General features: G+C 42.9%; 1 protein-coding gene across 1 annotated transcript in view; it reads right to left on the reverse strand.

Annotated features, from left to right (window-relative positions):
• The window catches only part of NEO1 (neogenin 1), a 198,651-nt gene that overhangs the window by 6,438 nt on the left and 170,472 nt on the right, over positions 1-21,741 (reverse strand). Inside the window, exons 21-26 of the mRNA XM_017868541.1 lie at positions 20,548-20,616; positions 15,908-16,055; positions 10,194-10,432; positions 9,496-9,588; positions 5,174-5,332; positions 84-347 (exon numbers count right to left, since the gene is read on the reverse strand). Coding sequence (XP_017724030.1) covers positions 84-347; positions 5,174-5,332; positions 9,496-9,588; positions 10,194-10,432; positions 15,908-16,055; positions 20,548-20,616 — 972 coding nt within the window. The remainder of the gene's footprint in view (positions 1-83; positions 348-5,173; positions 5,333-9,495; positions 9,589-10,193; positions 10,433-15,907; positions 16,056-20,547; positions 20,617-21,741) is intronic.

Raw genomic sequence — 21,741 nt, forward strand, 5'->3', positions numbered from 1 at the left:
CTTTGCTATACTTCAAGGAAGGGGTGACTTTATCCAAGCTTGAGCCAAAGGGTCCCTCCAGGTATGCTGCCATCCTCACTCACCTTGCTGGGATAGTAATGGTGTGCTTGGCAACGCAGGATCATAGGTGGGAGGTCCTGGAGGCGGGACTGCCGGCACGGCGAAGCTCTTCAATGGGTGGGAAGGGCGAACATGGGCAGTGGGAAGACTCTGGCCTGAATCTTCCTCTTGGGAGCTGGCCAAGTAAGAGGAGCTGGTAGCACCTTCAGGGTCCTGGTGATCAGTGCAGCATGTTTGAGACGAGGAGGCTGGCATGGTGTCAGTGCTGGGGGTATTTCGAACGGATTCTACAGCAGGAAAGTCTAAAAGTTAGTATTTCTTTTGCCATTAAATATGGGGAAGTCCCCGAGTTTGGCTACTTCTAGGGGTTCCCTAAATCAGCTCAAAAGCACTTGTGATCAGTGCTAGTCCAAGAGAACATGGATTAGTACCACTGCCAGGGATAAGAATGGAGTCTCGAACAATTTTGTACTCAACCAGCTATTCCAGTTTTTTGCCTCACAGCTAAGTGGTCACAATTTTATAGATTTAAAGTTCTTCTCATTATTTACTATGGAGCACATGTAAAGGTTCCTGAGATGACTAAGATATTAAGATATAAATAAGTATAAAAGAAAATTAAAAACTTCACTCACTGGAATCTTAGAGAGTGGCCTTTCATAGACAAACATGGCTAATCACCAAGGCTGGCTGGGTACCTGACAGTAGCCAGCTCTACTGACAAGGCCTGGCGGTCACTGCAGGAGAGGCCAATGCCACAGGCCTTCATGCCTTCAGGGGCTGTGCATGGCCTCATCACAGCAAAAACCCCATAGCTCAAGTGAGAACTGGGCAATGAACAGAGCAGCCCGGAGGTCTGCACACAGCTTTCAGATCATGCCAAATGAAGGGCATTTTTGATTCAGAGAAAGAAATGGGGATAGATTAGCCTGGAGAAGGGAAGGCTCAGGAAGAACATGATTAACAATCTCAAAATATAAGAAGGGGCAGAGTTGTTCTGGAAGGCAGCACAGCAGGGTAGAAAAGCGCAGACTCTGGAATCAGACAGACCTGGACTCTAATCTTTGCATACAAGCTGGGTGAATTTGACAAAGTCACTGAGTTATCTCTGAGTCTCAGTTTCTTCATCTACAAAAGAGGGAGAATAACACATAATTCTTTGAGGATTAAATGAGATATATGAAAAGTGCTGAACATGGTGCTTGAATATCTGAAAATATTCTTTTCTTTGTAAATTACTGGGTGCTTACTTTAAGCCAGGCACTATGCTAGCTGCTTTACATTCATTAGCTCACTCGATCCTCAAAGTAACTCAGAAGGCACTGGCAGGTTAAGCAAATTGCCTATTTGCACAGTTAGAACTAGCAGGGTGGAATCTGAATCCCTGTCTTCCGACTTCCACACACATGCTCTGGACCACCACACACCTTTCCACACTCAAGAGTACCACCTGCCCCCACCCTGTGGGGCAGAAGCAGCACCAAGGCCCGGGGAGACCACATGAGGAAGACCCTTCCAACAGCGTGAGCTGGTGACCACCTTCCACACCCGTGAGGAGAGGCACGGAGGACACAGCTCAGGACAATGAACTGTACCAGGTAGCCTGAAGGCCTCTTCTGACTTCTGGAGTTCTCAACCTTAACAAGTACCGTAGTCCCCCTTATCCATGCTTTTGCTTTCAATGGTTTCAATTATCTGTGGCCAACTGCTGTCCAAGAATTTAAATGAAAAATTCCAGAAATAAATAATTCATAAGCTTTACATTGTGCACCATTCTGAGTAGTATGATGAAATCTTGCGCCGTTCCACTGGGGATGTGCATTATCCCTTAGTCCAGCCTCTCCAGACTGCGTATGCTACCTGCCCTTGAGTCACTTAGCAGCTGTCTCAGTTATCAGATAGAGAAAGCAGATATAAAGGGTTCAGTACTACATGTGATTTCAGGCCTCCACTGGGCGGGGCGGATCTTGAAATGTATCCCCACAGATGGGGATACCATAAAGCATGAGCAATCTGCAGAAATCCAACACATTTCCCTGTCTTTGTTGCTGAGGTAGCAGTGAATCTGTGCCTTTGGGCTCCGAGAAGTCAGGCCACACCAGTCATGAGTGGCACCTCTGACCTTGGGTCCACGGATGAGGACTCATACACCCTCTCAAGTGTGCCTGACTGTGTTGGCCCTACCAGGCTTAGGCCACTCCTCATCCCTTAAAGGGGTGTGCTGGGGATCTCTTCTCAGGCTTGCTCAAGTTAGCCATCCCTCACGGTGGGGGAGCTGGTGGTCCCCCTCTGTGATCCTGGGCAGGGTAGAAGCTGGCTAGGAAGGGTAGCAGGGAGGAGGAGAGAGAAGAGTAAACTCATGCCCAGACCATGTCAGCCTGTATTGGCAGGTATGTTAGATCAGCTCTGGGCAAACAGGCCTCTCCTGACTGCCTCAATGGTCTGTAACTAGATATATAAGCTTCTGAGGGCCAAAGAGATGGTGCAAAAGGTGAAAAAGGAAAATGGGGTTGCCTATATGAGTCAGCACCCTGGCCTGCTACCACAGACCAGGGCTGCCTTGTACAACTCCAGGAGCCCCAGGCATGTTGCTTTCTACACGAAGGGTGCTCCCTGACACTGTGCAAAATCACTGGCCTGCTCAGAATCCATGCTGTAAGTAAAATTCCTGCTTTGGCAAGGGGCCTACTTCCTGACTGACTTGCCTCTTAAAGAGTTAAGACACACGGAGTTCACACTGGCCAAGTGATTGGACAAGAGGAAAGTGCTTTTCCAATGTCAAGTGGTGGTGACATAGTGAATGTTCCTTAGAGCAGAGACTGGCCCTGCCTAGCCCACATATACCAAGCTGTGCCAACACTCTGAGCTCCAGAAACACAAAAGCTTAAAAAAGTGCAATAGTGAAAAAGAACTTTGATCATTTCTGGATACTTGCTCTACATTTCAAATCAGTCTTCAGCGAGTCTATCACTTTAGTTTTACCTTCCTTTATGCAACTGGTCATCAAAGCATGGACTCTCTTAGTAATGCAAATTATTCTTTCCCCCTCTCTTCACTTTCTGCCTAGGTCTATAGAGAAGGGAATGCTTACCAACACTAAATCACAAGGGAGAGGGCTGGGTAGGAGCTGCCATGCTCCTCTCCAATCCCCAAACCCAGCAGGAAAGAGGGCCTGATTTGATTGGAAGGTGCCTGCCATCCACTCAAGCAGGACCACATCCTAGCGTGTGAGATTCCTTGGCCTTAAAAATGGAGAAACAGGGTTGGGCACAAAACCTTCTAAGAGTGGTGTGGAGGCTGCTTTCTGGTCCTCTGTTCTATTTGAGACTATGTCTGTAAGGCAGACTTTGGCTCTCCATGCAGCTGGCTGGAGTAACTGCCTATCTTGTAAACCATCTTTCCTAAATGCAGGACTTCAAATTGGGATTTGGAAGGAGATAGTAGAAAGGTCAAACATATATATGTATAGCTATATATAATATGATTATATATATTGTATATATATAATAATGAGTGATAATGATAAATATATAATATTTAATATTCAGTAGAGATGGGATCTTGCCTTGTTGCCCAGGCTGGTCATGGACTCAAGCAATCCTCCTGCCTCGGTTGCCCAAAGTGCTAGAATTACAGGCATGAGCCACAGTGCTCAGCCTGGAAGGCCAAATTTAGATGTGAGTTCAAGCAGCATTCTCCAAATCAGGTAATAGCTTTGGGAGTAGATAATGTCAGGAATTATTACACACCCCTTAATAAAGCTTCATTTGATGTTCTGGGTATGTTTATGATTGATAAAAACTTGAAAGAATGGGGACCGGGTGCGGTGGCTCATGTCTGTAATTTCAGTACTTTGGGAGGCCAAGGCAGGCGGATCACTTGAGGTCAGGAGTTTGAGACCAGTCTGGCCAACAAGGGGAAACCTCGTCTCTACTAAGAATACAAAAATCAGTCGGGTGTGGTGGCGTGTGTCTGTAATCCCAGCTAGTTGGGAAGTTGAGGCAGGAGAACTGCTTGAACCCAGGAGGTGGAGGTTGCAGTGAGCCGAGATCGCGCCACTGTACTCCAGCCTGGGCGACAGAGTGAGACTCTGTCTCAAAAACAAACAAAAAAACCAAAGAGAAACAAAAAACTTTAAAAAATGGGGATATTACTAGGAACCCAAACTTCCAGCATAAAGTTTTGAGGTTCTTTTAAAATGGAACTCACTTGAAATTCCCTTATTCCCCAGAGCAGCAAAACTCAGTTCTATCAGTAACATAATAACTATTAATAGGCAAGTTTCAAATGGTGGAAAAATAATATGTTGAATATATGGGAAGTTGCTAGGCTTGCCATTTAAAACTGAGGATGAACATTAATTTTCAATTAATGAAGAATAATATTTACGCCACTTGCTGTCTCCATGCCTTCACTATTTCCTCCTTAAAACTTTGATAACGCGGTTTCCTAAGATTTCCAAACTGGGACTTGTTTGTCTAGCAACATGTGTCTTTAAATACACTGCAGATTGTTACGCTAGTTTCCTGTTTCTGCAGAGAGGATCTATTCCTGCGCATCCCTTCCTAATTTTAATAATCCTGAGGTTTACATCAGGCACCCTGTGGTTTACAATACACACAACTCCACGTGGCTTGTGGCCCCACCGCCCCTTGGATGTTGTTTGCACTTTGGTCCACGGTGGAAGTAACCTGTATGTAACAGTTAACCTTTGGACCTACCCAACGTTAGGGTGACTGCCAGGCAAAGGCAACCACGAGTGTCTGAAATCACCCAGGATGAGTTTTCCTTTCAAATTAGAGGATTAAAAGAAATAAAGAAATTGGAAAAAAGGACTGAGTTAAAGTGCAATTTTATGGAACAAGGGATGCTTATGTGATTAGAGATACTGTTTTTACTAAAAGGAAACTTTGCACTGAATGTTTAAAACTTAAGTAGAAATACAGGGTGAATTTTATAGAAACAAATTTGAGTCAGTCACAGAAACGTTATGCTAAGTAAATAAAATAGAAAAATTCCAAATCCCTTTTCTAAGTAGGGCAAGCCCTTCCCCATTTCCGCTTGCTGACTCCTTTGGAATGGTTTCCATCTGGGCTTGATCCTCATCTCTCACCTGTGGAATTGGCCCTGTCTGAAAGGGACATGGATGTGCCAATGGGCCATGGGCTGCCCGGGTGGTAGAGATGACTGCGAGCTGGAGAAGCGAGGCTGCTGGAGTGGAAATGATGGTGAGGGTGATCGAGGGAATGGATGGGATGGGCACTAATCACAGCTGTGAATGAACACAAGACAGAGAAATGCTTAACACGCTTGCACAAACACACACAAATCACAGTTCAGAGCAAAGTCACCCCCTTCCCACCTCCCATACAGTCCAACCACTCCCTTGGGTTTTTGGTGGCAGCTGGCTAGATCTGGTCAATTAGCCATTGATTTTTACATTTGTTTTTTAAAAATGAATATACTCTTTTGCATATGTCTACATATGTATAGAAAAAAAGGTCTGAGGAATATATACTAAAATGTTAACAGTGGTTATCTTGCAGGGAAGAGTGGTCAGGATTAAAATAATATTTTTCTTTTGGCTTATCTGTATTTTCCAATTCTACTATAATAAACATGGATTACACGAGTTATTACAAATATCTATTTGAATATGTCACAAAATATAAATCCATAAGCCAACACATAAATTGAGTTTCTATTTTGTCCTGCTAAAAAGGATAGAAAGAAGTCCCTTCTTTTTCGAGTATATTCCTAATTCATTCTGCCTTTGTTAAATCTGCTGAATTAAGCATTTAATGGGTATTTAGGCCAAATAAATACGTAGCTGCTTAATCAGCTTTCATGTCTTAAAATAAATGCAAATGGAATTGAACTCTGATGGTCCCATCTAGTACTAAAAGCATGAATCACTGGCCGATGGCACCATCTTTTACTGCTTCCAGTCTGGGGACTCAGCCATACCCATCTGCATTTAGGAGAATAAACGGCTCTTTCCTTCTCACACTGGTTAAGGATTCAATTAACTGTGTTTAGCTAAAGAATCTGAAATTTCCACACAGATTTCACATACTACTTTCTATGAAGACAGAGATTCCATGTACAACTTTCTACGAGGCTTCATTATCCATCTGAGATGGAAACAGATAAAATTAGAAGACCAGAGTCTTGGAATAAACTTTTCTGAGGAACTCCCTTGGAGTGGTTGTAGAAATGGCACTTTTAAGGTCAAGATAACCAGCTCTACCCGTACCAAACAGGCAAATAGGCCAAAGCTTACTAGCAATACAGGGAATCCTTTTTTCTCTAAACAAAGGCTTCGTGAACTTAATAATACAACTTACTTAACACTTAGTGGCCTACTGAAATGTCTTCTGTCCCCAGGGATCTCCCTAAAGTCTTTGTGGGGCTATTCAACATTACTCTGCTGAAGAGAAATCCTGGTCAACAAAACGGATGCCTTTACTTTCCAGCTATCCCTTGTCCTGGCCACATGCAAGCAAGCAGGTGGCATGACTGGGGCCCCTGAGCACTGCTGCCCCTTCCTTCCCCTCTCAAGGCCTGAGGAACAGAAAAGGGGCTTTTCCTTAGGTGCTGCTCTTGGGGACCAGAGGCTCCAGGTTGTGCCCAGGAATAAAACACAACACAGGAAAGCTGCCTGAGGAGGGCTCTTGGGGTAACTGGGTAGTCGGCAACTCCTCTAGGGGAAGACAGGTAGTTTTTAAAAGTGGGTGCTTCAGACTAAGTGTTTTCCAGAATTCAGGCTGGGGTAGGGGGAATAAACCTGATTTTTACCTAGGAAAGTACAATTTGAGAGCATTTTAGGACTCTCACAAAGGAAAGGCAAAATTGACTTTTTTCCCTTTATAAGGCATTTCCAGTCTTTGTAGGTAAGTAAAAAAAATAAAGCAGTGTGAATGTGCTTGCCTAGGATATAGCAGGAAATTAGCAGCTGTTAGCTGACTCTGAACTCGATGCTTTGGTGCATGGCTCTGGATGGAGCCATGTCCCGGCACCAGCAAGCCCTTCCTGGCACTGCTCAGTCATTTAAGACCAGGGTAGGTGGGTGGTGGGTACATGGCTCCCGCAGCATTCCAGGGTCTAGAGCTCAGGGAATACCAGCTTGTGAAACAGAACTGTAGTCATGTGGGTTTTACAAACAGTATCTGCAAACCTAAACACCATAAGTGGATCTTATGGTTGCAGGTTTTTAAAAGATTCCACTTACCCACCCAACTGTTAAGGCACAAATTAAATAATATTGTATATCGGTGCAAACTCCTTCTCCAACATCAAAAAAAAAAGAAGAATGGTATCAACTGGACAACAGATCTTTTTTACTTAACATATTTAAAAGTAAAATACATCTAGAAATAAAGAGAGCAAAATTTTAAGTTTTCAAAATAAGCCAGTTCAGGTAGGAACTGAAGTCTTATACAAAACAAACAAATAAGCAGTAGTGCTAGCATCTTCTCGATCAATCAGAAGCAACTAGAATGGATTAATTTACTCTTCTTGGGCATTTGTATCTTTAAACCTGGGAACCCCATCCAGGGCACCTCTTATAAGAGGGAAACCAGGTTTTCCCCCGCATGCTTCCAAGTCCAGGCCTTTCTTTCCATCAAGGACCACAAGCATAAGCTACCCTGAGCTGAAATTACCTATTATCAAATAAGGTGTTACTCTTTCAAAGATGATCTTTGTAATAATCTTACACGTTTGTGTACAGTGTTTGTGGGAGAGGGAATGGGTGTGCAGACATCCACAGGCTTGGAGCTTCCACCAAGAGGTTGGGGATTTGAGGAACTTTTCCAAGTGCACGATGTCATAGTGCACCTCATTGCATGTATGATATTCATGGCTATTAAATCTCATCATTTGTTGACAGATGGCTGAATATTCCCTCAACTGCAAGCCCCACTGTGCTAGCTAGTCTGAAAGGCTTCACTTCCTTGAAAACAGTGACAAGAGAGAGGACACAGTAGTTTGAAAGAATTGGTTTGTCACACTGCTTTCTGGTTTAATCGTGATATTTAACTTATTTTGAATTTCAACTATTATTAAAAGAGGCTCAGAAACCTTTATGCTTATCAAAGTGAGGCACGAATCAAGAATGAAAAATGTTGTTTAAAAAATTCTGGCTGGGTGAGCATGGTGGCTCATGCCTGTAATCCCAGCACTTTGGGTGGCTGAGTTGGGTGGATCACCTGAGGTCAGGAGTTTGAGACCAGACTGGCCAACACGGTGAAACCCCGTCTCGACAAAAAACTAGCCAGGTGTGGTGGTGAGTGCCTGTAATCACAGCTACTTGGGAGGCTTAAGCTAGAGAACTGCTTGAACCCAGGAGGCAGAGGCTGCAATGAGCTGAAATCGTGCCACTGCACTCCAGCCTTGGCGACAGAGCAAGACTCTGACTCTGTCTCAAAAAAAAAAAAAAAAAAAAAAAAAAAAAAAGAAATCCATACAATGAAACCTAAGGCTATTCTAAAATATAAAGTCTAATAATTTTATTTTTTATTACTTTAACTAATTTAGAGACTGGCTCTTGGCTCTGTTGCCCAAGCTGGAGTGCAAAGGTGCAAAATCATAGCTCACTGCAACCTTAAACCCTGGATTCAAGAAATACTTCCATCTCAGCCTCCTGGGTAGCTGGGACTACAGGTTGTGTGCCACGATGCCTGGCTTTTAAAAAAAATTTTTTTTTTTTTTGAGACCGAGTCTCACTCTGTCACCCTGGCTGGAGTGCAGCAGCACGATCTTGGCTCAATGCAACCTCTGCTTCCCAGGTTCAGGAGATTCTCGTGCCTCAGCCACTTGAATAGCTGGGATTACAGACATGTACCACCACACCTGGCTAATTTTTGTCATGACTAATTTTTACTTTTATTTTTTTTGGTAGAGATGGGGTCTCACTACAACATTGCCCAGGCTGGTCTAGAACTCCTGGCCTCCAGCAATCCTCCCACCTTAGTCTCCCAAAACACTAGGATTATAGGTGTGGGCCACCTTGCTTGGCCTTCAAATCTATTAATTAAAAAAAAAAATTCCATAGGTGCTCATTAGCACTGGTATCAGGAAGCACAACGAAAACTTGTAACATCGGGCCATCCTTAGCCCTAGTCTGGAGGGAAGCTTTCCCATCTCTCCTATAGAGATATGATGCACTTTTAGGGAGACTTCCCTATTCCCAGGGATCTGGAGACATTCATTGGCTTTTCAGCTTATTTACCATAAACATAATGACGTTAGCCTCAAGAATAATGTTTGTTGCAAAATATGGCAAGTGTTTGGTACTTCCTCCTTCAAGGTGTCAAAGCTTTGGTAGATTATCTTTGTGTTAGAATCCAGTGAAGTCAAAAAGATCATTCATATTGTTCCCCTACATGACTGAACAGATTGATAGCACTGAGGAAAAGAGAAGCTTTTACTTACGCTGGGGTGGCTGGGAGTCAAAGGGCATCATCATTTTTGGTCTCATTCCCCGCCTTCCAGCCAGTGTAGACATGCTGTCCTCTGACTCATGCCCTAAATGTTGAATGTGGAGGTTAGTTACCAGCATGTGCCCTACGCCACTGAGCAGCCTCAACAATAAAACATTTCTAGTAGGGGATTCAGAATTCACAAACAACACAATGGGGACAAGACATTTCTGCAAGAAGTGAAATAAAGAGGAAAATGATCATGAGAGCATCACAAGAGTTCCTGCTAAATCAATGTGGATGTCACAATGTTGCCCGCCACACTTCATAGAGTGTCTGAAAGAGCCTCCAGACGAAGAACATTCTGAATACCACGATGCTAGCTGGAAGCCAGCTGAAGACACTGAATGAAATGCACAGACAAGGGCTAGCTAGCAGCCTCAGATGCTTGAATATCACACTGCTGAAGCCTGATGAGAGACCTAAAAGATCTGCAAGATTGTCTTGTATGGGTGTGTACCCATACGAGTACCTCTCTCCCATAAGAAGCTAGCTATTCTTTATCATATGTTCCCAAATCTTCTAACACACATTTCTCTAAATCTGATGTCATATAGGAATTGCCAAATGAAGGCAACCTCAGGGGGAAAATGATTTAAATGAAAACAGTCTCCTAACATTTGAGGAAAAAACCTACACTTAAAATGGTACCTCTGTATGAATTTCGCCTTTGATGGATATTGCTGTCCATGGAGTTGTCAACTGGTGTGATATCTTGAGAGTTGCGAGGAATTGGAGTATCAGTCATGATGGGGTTTGGGTCTGGAGACTTATCAATGGGTTTCAGCTCCAGTCTCTCATGATGGATCCAGAGATCTGGAGGTTTCACATCTTTGGAATTCCCTTTGTACTTATGAGAGCCATTCACTGATTTGCAGGCAGCTCGCTTCCTAGGCACAAAGTTAAGAGAAGCTTCTTAACTCATTTGAACATATTCATCAAAAGGCTTGAGTGATTAAAACTGCCTTTCTGAGAGATGTTTCAAGCAAAGGCAAAACTAAAATATACCTCCTGCCCCAACAATAACAACAACAACAACAAAAAGTTTGCTCCTGGGGAGAGTAAGTGTATCTCTATTTTGTCCACACATATTTAGAGATACTTACCAGGGTTTTATGTTTGAATCCTGCCTTGTGACTACTTTTTTTGACTGTTAAAAGATTAAGATAGCATTTTTCATTACATAATCTCTAAACCAGAAAGTTCATCCACAAGTTTCCAATTAGAGCAATGTAGAAACATAACAATGGAGTAGAAGGAAAGTCTATGGCTTATAAAGGAGGGAGGCAACAACTTTATTTTTTTTTTTGAGATGGAGTTTCACTCTTGTTGCCTAGGCTGGAGTGTAATGGCGCAATCTTGGCTCATTGCAACCTGGCCTCCTGGGTTCAAGCGATTCTCCTGCCTCAGCTTCCCGAGTAGCTGGGATTATAGGCATCCGCCACCATGCCCAGTTAATTTTTGTGTTTTTAGTAGAGACAGGGTTTCACCATGTTGGCCAGGCTGTTCTCGAACTCCTGAACTCAGGTGATCCACCGCCTCGGTCTCCCAGTCTCCCAAAGTGCTGGGATTACAGGCGTGAGCCACTGCGCCCGGCCGGAACAACTTCGAAGACTGCTAAACTAGGACTACGAACTAGATGGAGTCAAGAATGGGGACAACAATGTCTACTCCTTTGTGTTTTAGCTTCTCCATTCACTCTCTTACTTACCCCTAATGAGGACATACTGGGTAACCAGTATATGCCAGATCCTGTGCTAGACTGCTATGCCCTCAGAATTTTTGGTGAAGTGAGGAATACAGATGTTGAACTATTATTTTAAAATGTTCTGAGCTTACTGAAATGCCAAATGTTAGAGTAACTTCTTAATAGTTGGACTAAAGCTGAACAGGAAAAACCTAGAGGAGGAAGCGACATTTAAACTAAGACCTAAAGGGAACAGAAAGTGCATGTCCAGGTGGTGAAATCAGCTTATGTCCAAACCCTAAAGCAGACAGCAATGCCCTGGTGGTATATTAGAAGGATTTTAAGAAATCCTGAGTAGTGGGGACATAGTGAACCCTGCAGAGAATGATGTGAAATAATACTAGAAAGGTAGTCAGGGACCAGATCATACAGAGCTTTTAGGACAATGCTAAGAGTCTGAACTTCCCTTTGTGAGTAATGAGAAACCATTAAATGGTTTTAAGCAAGAGAGTAAGGAGATCACTTTTGAGTTAAAACTTTATACCAGCTGTGATGTGAAGAATGGCCCTGTGGGGTTGGGGATAGAAGAGGAGACCAGCTAGGATGCTACTGCAATCTCAGCCATAACTGATGGCATGGGACAGTGGGAGTAGAGGCAAGAGGCAGATTTGAAAGTTATTTGGGAGGCAGATATGACAGGTCTTGGTAAATAAATGGATGTAGGGTGAGGTGGGAGTAAAGAAGAAAGAGGAGTACAGGATGATGTTAAGGTTGCCAGTTTAAGCCACTTAACATTGGGTTTAAAGGAGCAGAAGCGGGTTTGCCTGAAAAAATGATGAATTCTGCTCTGGGCGTGCTGAATTTGAAGTGTCTCTGAGACATTCAAGAAGAAATGTAGAAGAGAAAACTGGGTGTGCAAGTCTGATACTCAGAGGAGGGAGGCCTTGGCTGGAGACAGAAATACAAGAGTAGCTGGAATGCTGAAGCCATGGGAGCAGATGAGATCACCTGGGGAGAACACAGAAGGAGAAGAGAGTAAGTCCAGGCCCAGGCCCTGAGGAATATCTGTATTTGATGGCTAGGGAGACAGGAGGGCCTATGAAAAAAAACAAAAACAAAACAAAACATGCTGTCATGGATACAAAAGAAGAACACGTTTCCAGAAGGAAGGAACAGCTGACTGTGCGAAATGTTGTTGAGAGACTAAGATGAGAACTGAAAAATGTTCTTTGGCTTTAGCAATATGGAAGTCACTGGTGACCTCCACAAAAGCAATTCTGGTGAAGTGGTAGGGCAGAATAAAGATTAGAAAGGACTGATGCATGGGTAGGGAGTGAACAGACATTAAGAGTATAAGCAAGTAATCAAGGAAATCTGTGGTGGAGAAGGCGGGTTTGTAAGCAGCCTGTGATAAGGACCATACAGGGGGTGGGGGTAGGGGTAAGGTTGTAATTATAATGATTCCTTAAGCTGGAAGAAGTTAGAGCATACTTAAATACTGAAGAGGTGGCCAATAACGAGTAAGAGGTCAACTATGCTGAAGAGAGGAATAACAGCAGGTAAAAGGTCTTAGAAAAATGGAAGACAATGAGATTCAGGGGGTAAAGGGTGGAACTGGCTTCAAACAGGGGAAGTACACTTAGGAGGGAAGAGGAAACAATGATTACCAGTGTAGAAAGGTGTCAGATTTGATGGCGGTGTGCTGAGGTCGTTCTTATCTGACAGCTTCTGCCTTCTTCATGAAGGAGAAGCCCAGCTTATCTGTTGCCAGTCAGGGGCTAAGGGGGAATGTGCTGAGAACCAACGAGGGTTTAGATTCTCTAAGTGCTCTGTCAACTTTGAGGTTGTAAGACTCTGTAAGCAGCTACCATCTAAATGAACCTCAGGTATTACAGAGGAAGAAAAGTAGCCAGAAAAGCTCACTTATATTTTTCAACAGTCAATGGAATACTTGCAAAGCAGATACCTGGGGAAGTGGGGGAGGGGAAAACCCTGTGAAGATCTGATATGATGATTTTCGACAAAGGGACCCAAATCTGTAGGATGTGCCAATACAGAGAATAGAGCCTATTACCAACTCATCTTCTTACTTTCAATCTGAAGACTGAGTACCTTATTAAGGAGGCTCAGGCGGGCAGATCACCTGAGGTTAGGAGTTCAACACCAGCCTGGCCAACATGGTGAAACTCTGTCTCTACTAAAAATACAAAAATTAGCCGGGCATGGTGGTGCATGCCTGTAATCCCAGCTACTTGGGAGGCTGAGGCAGGAGAATCACTTGAATCCGGGAGGTGGCGGTTGCAGTGAGCTGAGATTTTTCCACTGCACTACAGCCTGGGTGACAGACTGAAATCCTGTCTAAAAAAAAAATTTACTTTGAAGTCCTCCAAAGCACTAAGGAATTGTCATTTTGGTTTTCAAATTCTTTTAATAAAAGAACAATAAATAGGCCGGGCGCAGTGGCTCACGCCTGTAATCCCAGCACTTTGGGAGGCCGAGGCGGGCGGATCACAAGGTCAGGAGATCGAGACCACGGTGAACCCCGTCTCTACTAAAATACAAAAAATTAGCTGGGCGCGGTGGCAGGTGCCTGTAGTCCCAGTTACTCGGGAGGCTGAGGCAGGAGAATGGCCTGAACCCAGGAGGCGGAGCTTGCAGTGAGCCGAGATCGCGCCACTGCACTCCAGCCTGGGAGACAGAGCAAGACTCCGTCTCAAAAAAAAAAAAAGAACAATAAGTAAAGATCCCAATATTTCTGAACTAGACATAAAATCAAGTTCATAAAGACAGATAAATATGAAATGTCAAATAAAGAGGCTTGAAGAAAAGTTCTAGAGTAGAAAAAAAAAATGTAGTCTTTGAGGCTTTAAAAATAATAGTTTTCCACTATTAAAAGTAGATGGAGCCGGGCGCAGTGGCTCACGCCTGTAATCCCAGCACTTTGGGAGGCTGTAATCCCAGCAGGTGGATCATTTGAGGTCGGGAATTCGAGACCAGCCTGGCCAACATGGTGAAACTTCATCTCTACTTAAAAAATACAAAAGTTAGCCAGGCATGGTGGTGGATGCCTGTGATCCCAGCTACTTGGGAGGCTGAGGCAGGAGAATTGCTTGAATCCAGGAGGCAAAGGTTGCAGTGAGCCGAGAACGTGCCATTGCACTCCAGCCTGGGCAAGAGAGAGAGACACCATCTCAAAAGAAAAAAAAAAAAAAGGAAGAGCTGTAAGAGGTAGTGGTCAGAAAGATTATAAAAGAAGCTCCATTTTCTTGGAAAAATGATACAGTACAAGCTATGGAAAGCTATTTCATTTGGGCAAAAGAGAGAGATTTAAAATATCACATAACCTACAAAAAATGACATAAAGTCATTACCAGTAGCAGTTACAGGGTAGACTGTACTTGCCCTGTACAGTGAAAATGAACAAATTTATGATCATTAAATACATGCATCCTTGCCTTGGGCAGATCAAGTCTGCATGGATAATCACATAAACATGAATTTCTCTTTCTCTAGTGGAGCAACACCCCCATCTTATGATCTTTCAAGATATTGCAACTAAAGTCATTTTATTATCTATATTATGGTATTGCTATTAGGAATAACTCAGGAATCTCCTTTTTTTTCTATCTGTCTTGCTAACCAGATATTTGAGTTGAATGTAATTTAGGATCAAGGCTTCTTGCAAGTGTAGGAGTGTATGGTATCAGCAAGCGTTACATAACTGAGCCCCTTGCTATCTGCACTTAGACCATTAGCCACAACCCTCAAAATCCCAGAGGAGTTCACGGCTAGCAGACATCTAGTCTCTCTGAGAAACGGATAAATTAATTATCAATGATCCTTTCCTGTTCATTAAAGCAACCCCACTCCCACCCCCACCCTCCACACTTGGTAGCACTTCTTTAAAAATATTCTTAAACTTAGATTTAGAATGACAGGCCTACGGTCTTCTTCCACCTAGGCTGGCATTTGTGCTGTGATACAGCCTGTGAGAATGCCCACAGACTCCTGGACATCGGGTTCACCGTGGGCATGTATAGACGGTGCTCCAAAGGGGTGACCAGCAGTGCCAGACACTTTCCACTTTCCTCACCACATCTATTCTCTAGTTGGCTCTGTGACCCGAGCGGTTGAGCTAAATTAACTACATCTACTTGGCAATCCTGCTGGGTTTCCTGGCTTCTAGCTGGGTATAGCTAATACTAGGCACTGCCAAGAGGCTGGAGGGTAGGTGTTTCTTCTCCCGCCACTGTCCGCTGGGAGGAGGCTGGCAATGGCTGCATGCCTCTAGCACCCACCTTGCTCTTGTCAGGAAGCTCTCTCCTACTGCTTCAGATCTCTGAAAACAGCTCTCTCCTCTTGCCCTTTCAGGCCCAAGGATGATGGTGTCTTATCATAGCTGCTAGCCTCTGAATATCCCTGCCTAGTTTTCCTTAACCCCATCTATGACTTTGTAAATTACCTCTTTTGAAATACTTTTAAATGTGCCATGTCTTTTCTGCCAGGACACTGACTGATACATGTAAGAGGAACCACTTCCCATTTTCTTTTAAAATATCTGAAATTCCTTTTCATGTATTTTTGTGCCTTAACTTTGTGTACCACTCCATATACAGAAGTCACATGGAAGCAAAAGATAAGATGCAAAAGTCTAAGGGGTGCATTTGGGGCTTCTTACTTTTTCTGGTGAAAGGTGGTACGACGGGTGCAAAAGACAGCGATAATCACAACCACCACGATGGTGATGACGCCAACAGAAACAATTATGACCAGCAGCATATTACTGTCCAGAGGAGAGGTGGGGCTCCCATGAGGGCTGTTACTGCCTGCAGAGAGAGAAACGGTATATGTGTTAGTGTTAGAGAATTTAAAACTTGTATACTGTCAAGTTACAGAACCATTAATATCTCACTTGAACTTCTTGATCATTGCTCTGCCTCATATAAAAGTGCTTCATGAACATGGCTCTCTCCTCTAGATGATGAGCTCCTAGACAGCTAAGAGTCTGTCCTGTGAACAGTGCTCAGGACAGAGCCTGCTCAAAGACAGTGCTTAATTAAAGCTTCTCAAATTGTACTGAACATTCAAGAGCTTTCAAAGGTTAAGATATACTTAGACAGATAAAGAGTCTTGCCTCTCTGGTGTCTCATGTGATACATAAACTCGTCTTGTAAAGCACCACTTATAAATCATTTAGTTTTCTGGTTTTCAAAACCATTTAAAAATGTTCATTCATACAAAGCAAAAGTTTTCCCCAGCAGACAGATATCTGAGATTATAAAAATTACATGAAAAGTAAAGTCTGTTTTTATAGATACACAGCCTATGCAGGGTTAATTCTCTTGTTCAACTTCAAGAAACAGTAGGTCTGAAGTATGCCTTAATTTGACAAATACTGAATGGTTACTATGTGTCAGTCATTGCTCTAGGTACTAAGGGTGCAATGGTGAACAACAGAGATGTGAATGTTTGGCAGGGGAATGGAACAAACGATAAATATGAAATTATTAGTTAATAACGAATGGTGTGAAAAAAAGAAAATGAGGGGATATGATACAGAGTGTCTGAGTAGCTAATTTAGATTGAGTGCTTAGAAAAAGCTTCTCTGAGAAGACCCATTTAGTTGAGATCTGAATAAGAAAGATCCTATCATACAAGGGGAAGGACCGTGAGGCAGGAACAAGTGCTTATCAAGGAAGAGAAATGCAGCCAGTGTTTAAGCAAAGAGATGCAAGTCAGAAGGAAGTACGGAGGAAAAACGGGATGAGGCTGGAAAAGTTGCAGAGGCTGGACCATTTAGGACCCTTTTTTTTTTTTTTTTTTTCTGAGATGGAATCTCACTCTGTCACCCAGATTTCCTGAAGAAGGAAATTGAGATTTTCTTTTCCTTTTCCTATTATTGTTATTGCTGAAAGCATGAGGTCTAGGCTTTGTAATCTAGCTCTAAGTCTTGCTGTCTTCCATTTCTTGAAGCACGTTTCTTTGCTTCCCTACTTATTATTTAAGTTATATATGCTCATATTATAAAATGTGGCAAATCCCACTACACATGTCTAATCACCACAGATATCTGATGTCTTTCCTTCTAGCTACTCTCTCTCTCTTAACTTTCTAACAATCAGAGGTGTACAATAATGGGATGAGCTGCCTTGCCAAGTAATGAGTGTTTAGTTATTGGAAGCACTTAAGAGGCATCCTGCCAGCGTGGGATGTTGTGGAAGAAATTCCTACCATCAAAGTATGGCCTGGAATGTGTGTTCCAAAAAAAAAAAAATCTCTTGGCTGGGTGCGGTGGCTCACGCCTGTAATCCCAGCACTTTGGGAGGCCAAGGTGGGTGGATCACGAGGTCAGGAGATAGAGACCATCTTGGCTAACATGGTGAAACCCCGTCTCTACTAAAAAACACAAAAAATTAGCCAGGCAGGGCGGCGGGCGCCTGTAGTCCCAGCTACTTGGGAGGCTGAGGCAGGAGAATGGTATGAACCCGGGAGGCGGAGCTTACAGTAAGCCAAGATCACACCACTGCACTCCAGCCTGGGTGACAGAGTGAGACTCTGTCTAGGTGGAAAACAAAAACAAACAAACAAAATAAATAAATCTCCTGAAGTGGTTCTCCTAACAACCTGGCTTATAAATTTATGTTCTAATCCAAACTTACACTCATTGTGGGAATCCCTTCCATAACGCTGGATTAACTGACCCTCCAACTTTGCTTCTTTGATTTTATAGACTATATCTAAGTACAGTGCTAAATCTGGGGCTGCCTTAGAAGGGATTAAGAGCTTACTCTACATTTGGCTCAATCACTTTTATCTTTCATTTATGAGAAAAAGGTAAACAGACAGACAACTTAAACTGTACATACTGACCTTCAATAAAATAACATTTTTATATTTGGGAAAGACCATGGTACTGGGGCCACTAAAATGGACCACACTGTTCATATTAGAGTAGGGCTTTCCATAACACTGTTATTAACAGCAGTGTTGAACTACAGGGTTGGGTATTTGGTAGGGCAGGCATTGCAAATTAGAGGCTGGGGAGCTGAAGTATGGGAGGCAGGCAGAGGTGGAGGTGTTTCTTTCCTGCATTTAACTGACAAATTCTCATTTACTCACATCTGACCTCTAACGTGTGAGCTGGACAAAAGCTTTCTTCTAAGATACAGCAAGAGTGAGCTGCCAAAGAACAGTCCTGCCAGGGACAATATATATGCCATTTCTTTATGCCTCATCTGGACTACTGTAACAGCTTCCTTTTTTTTTTTTTTTTTTTTGGGACGGAATCTCACTCTGTCACCCAGGCTGGAGTGCAGTGGCACAACCACAACCTCAGCTCACTGCAACCTCCGCCTTCTGGGTTCAAGTGATTCTCCTGCCTCAGCCTCCTGAGCATCTGGGATTACAGGTGCATGCCACCATGCCTGGCCTGTAACAGCTTCCTAACCCCTCTTCCCTGACTTTATACTCTTAGCCCCCAACTTATGCTTAACTGTTATCAGAGTAGTAATAGTTGACAATAAAAGATGGATGTTATAGGGTACCAGCTGCGTCAGATATTTCACATGTTATTTGTAGGATAAAGCTCTTATTTCTTAACACCGGTACTTGAGTTTTTGACAGGTTGATTCTAACCTGCATTTTCAACTCAATCTCTACCCTGTCTCTATGCAGTGTGACTCCTGGAGAGAGCAGGCTGTTTTATTAGCATATTGCCATGCCTCTGCACATGCTGTTATTGCTTCCTGGAATGTTCAATCCCTTTCTTGACATTTAGTAATCTTCTAGCATCCTTGAAGATCCGGGTTAGACAGCACCTCTTCTTGGAAGCTTTCCTTTTATCAGGTAGTTTGTTACTCACTCCTCTTGCTCCCACAGCTTGTCACATAGAGCCTGCATCTTTAAAAACGTGCATGCGGGCCCTGGGCGTGGCGGCTCATGCCTATGATTCCAGCACTTTGGGAGGCCGAGGTGGGCGGATCACCTGAGATCAGGAGATCAAGACTAGCCTGGCCAATATGGTGAAAACCCATCTCTACTAAAAACACAAAAATCAGCGGGGCATGGTGGCGGGTGCCTGTAATCCCAGCTACTTGGGGAGCTGAGGCAGGAGAATCACTTGAATCTGGGAGGTGGAGGTTGCAGTGAACCGAGATCATGCCACTGCACTCCAGCCTAGGCGACAGAGCAAGACTCCGTCTCAAAAACAACAAAAACCAAAAAAACCAAAAAAAACATGCCATGCATGAGTGAATACATAAATGAAAGAAAGACAAAGGAGTAATTACTTTCCCCACAGCCTTAAAAATTATACGGTGGACACAATATAAATGTCACATATGCATGGAGAAGAAGAAACTCATAAACAGAGTCCTGGAACCTGGAACATAATTATTTCTGGAAGGATATACGTTTGTCTGGTTCTTTTAAGGCTGATTTCATTAAAGTCTGGGCAGTGCCACTTTTGATGTAAATAGATAGCTGGAGATTAAGACATCATTGTATTCCTACAATTAGAATACAAGTTACTAGAGGACAGGCGTTTTTCTCATATGTCTCTTTCTTCCATATGTGAAGAGACAGTAAGAGTCACTCCTAGTAGGTTTCCACATCTGGTATAGGACCCACTGCTTTTTTAGGTTGAATGCGACAGTGGGAAAAGCACAACCTGAAATGAGAAGCCCTAGGTTTCCATCCTAGGACTGCCATAATTAGCGGGTGGCCTCAGGCACATTGCTTCTCTACTGAGTTTCTGAATATATTAAATGGGAATAATGGTATCTGTTCTCCCTGCTTCACCGTGTTGTAAGAATCAATTGTGACTTCACGTGTGAAAGTAGCTTATACATGTTGAAGCTCTGTAAAGATGGGGGTGTCATCATTAAATTAGAAGACACCAGCTCTCAGAATGGCTAGGAGAGTGGAAGAATTTTCTAGAATTACTAAACTGAAAACATTGCAAAAACTCAACGATTCTAAAAGCATTTGTTTGGCTTGTTTTGGATGGTGGGTAATCCCACTAGAGGGTTTATTTTTGAAAGCAAAATTCTAACTCTTTTCTAGAGGCAGTAGGCAACACGATGAACAAATTGTTTAGGAATTAATCTTAAGTTGGATAACTGGGGAAACAATTTTATTTATGGGTCCTACAATGCATGGGCTTGGAGTAATTTGGCAAACACTTAGATCTAGTAATAAAAGAAAACAGGTTAATATGCTACAACCCACCATACATAAGCTATAAAAGACATTTCAAAAATTTAAGCAAAACTGCTTCATGTCCATAGTAAGCAAAAAACGTCATGGGAAGGGCTTTACCACTCATTGGAGGTTTGTAGTCGGATCCTAGGTCTGGCAGCCGGCTTCCTTTCCCTCCAGACCCTGAGGCTAAAGGAGAAGAAATCATGTCAATAATGACCCCACACATTTGGCCTGACAGTCCACTTCATAGCTAGTGAGTGTTTTAAACAAAAAACACAATTTTTAGTCTATTCTGTCCATGAGAAAATAAAGTAGCACATAAATCACGGGAATCTATAGTCTATGTGTGGAAAGCAAACTAAGGTAGAGCTTTCTATACAATGAGGCATCTGAAAGACTGACACCCTTGTCTCATAGCTGTGAGCTGACTGTCACTGCTGTTTATAGGCTGGGACAGCAGGTGCTATTTCTCTAGCGTGGGAAACAGTTCCCAAAGGACTGCTCAGAGGACTTACAGCAAAAGTAGCTTCTCCTAGAAAAGGAACCAAGGGGACTAATTAGGTTAATGTCTACGTTAAAGAACTATACTCTTCCAAGGGACCTGGCTATGTGGATACCTAGCAGGTATTAGTATTGTTTAGATTCTTCTCTCAAATTACAAAGTTGTCCTTCTGAATATAAAGTTACCCTAAGCAGGAGCAGGAAGGTAAATGGAAGTTCAAATCAGGTTCTCAGTTCCTGCTCAGTCACCTACATTCAGGAGTGAAAAAAACAGTCTTCCTCCTAGTTGCTCAAAAAGACACTGTCTCCTAATCCATCATCAGGGAACATACTAAGTGAGGCTGCTGACCTCAGGCCTAGGACCACCCTAGAAGCAGGCCTCAGAAAGTGTAAATATCAGTTTTTTAAAAAATGCTTACACTTGGTCTTGAATTTTATTCTTCACATTTATAGGAAAAGCTGCTTGGGAGAAGCAAATACAAGGACCTTTTTCCAACAAAGCTCTAAGGTTTATACCCAGAAAGCAATATCATACTTCCTCTGAAAAGAGGTCTGAAAGAATTGCAAAGTAAAAGATGTTTTATGAAGTTAACTAAGAGGCTAATACAGCACATTGTTTAATAGACTGACTGCACTTGCATATTGCCTCCATCATATAAAACTGTTAGACTTTGGGCAAGTTATTTATTCTTTTTGGGCCTCAGTTTTCTCATTGTAACAGAGGGAAAATAATGGTATCCACTTCACAAAGCTGTTGTGAGGATTAAATGGAAATTTAATCCCATAAAATATTTTAATACTGCCTGACAC

The sequence above is a fragment of the Rhinopithecus bieti genome, unplaced genomic scaffold, assembly GCF_001698545.2.
Source record: "Rhinopithecus bieti isolate Rb0 unplaced genomic scaffold, ASM169854v2 scaffold_4639, whole genome shotgun sequence".
NCBI lineage: Eukaryota > Metazoa > Chordata > Mammalia > Primates > Cercopithecidae > Rhinopithecus > Rhinopithecus bieti.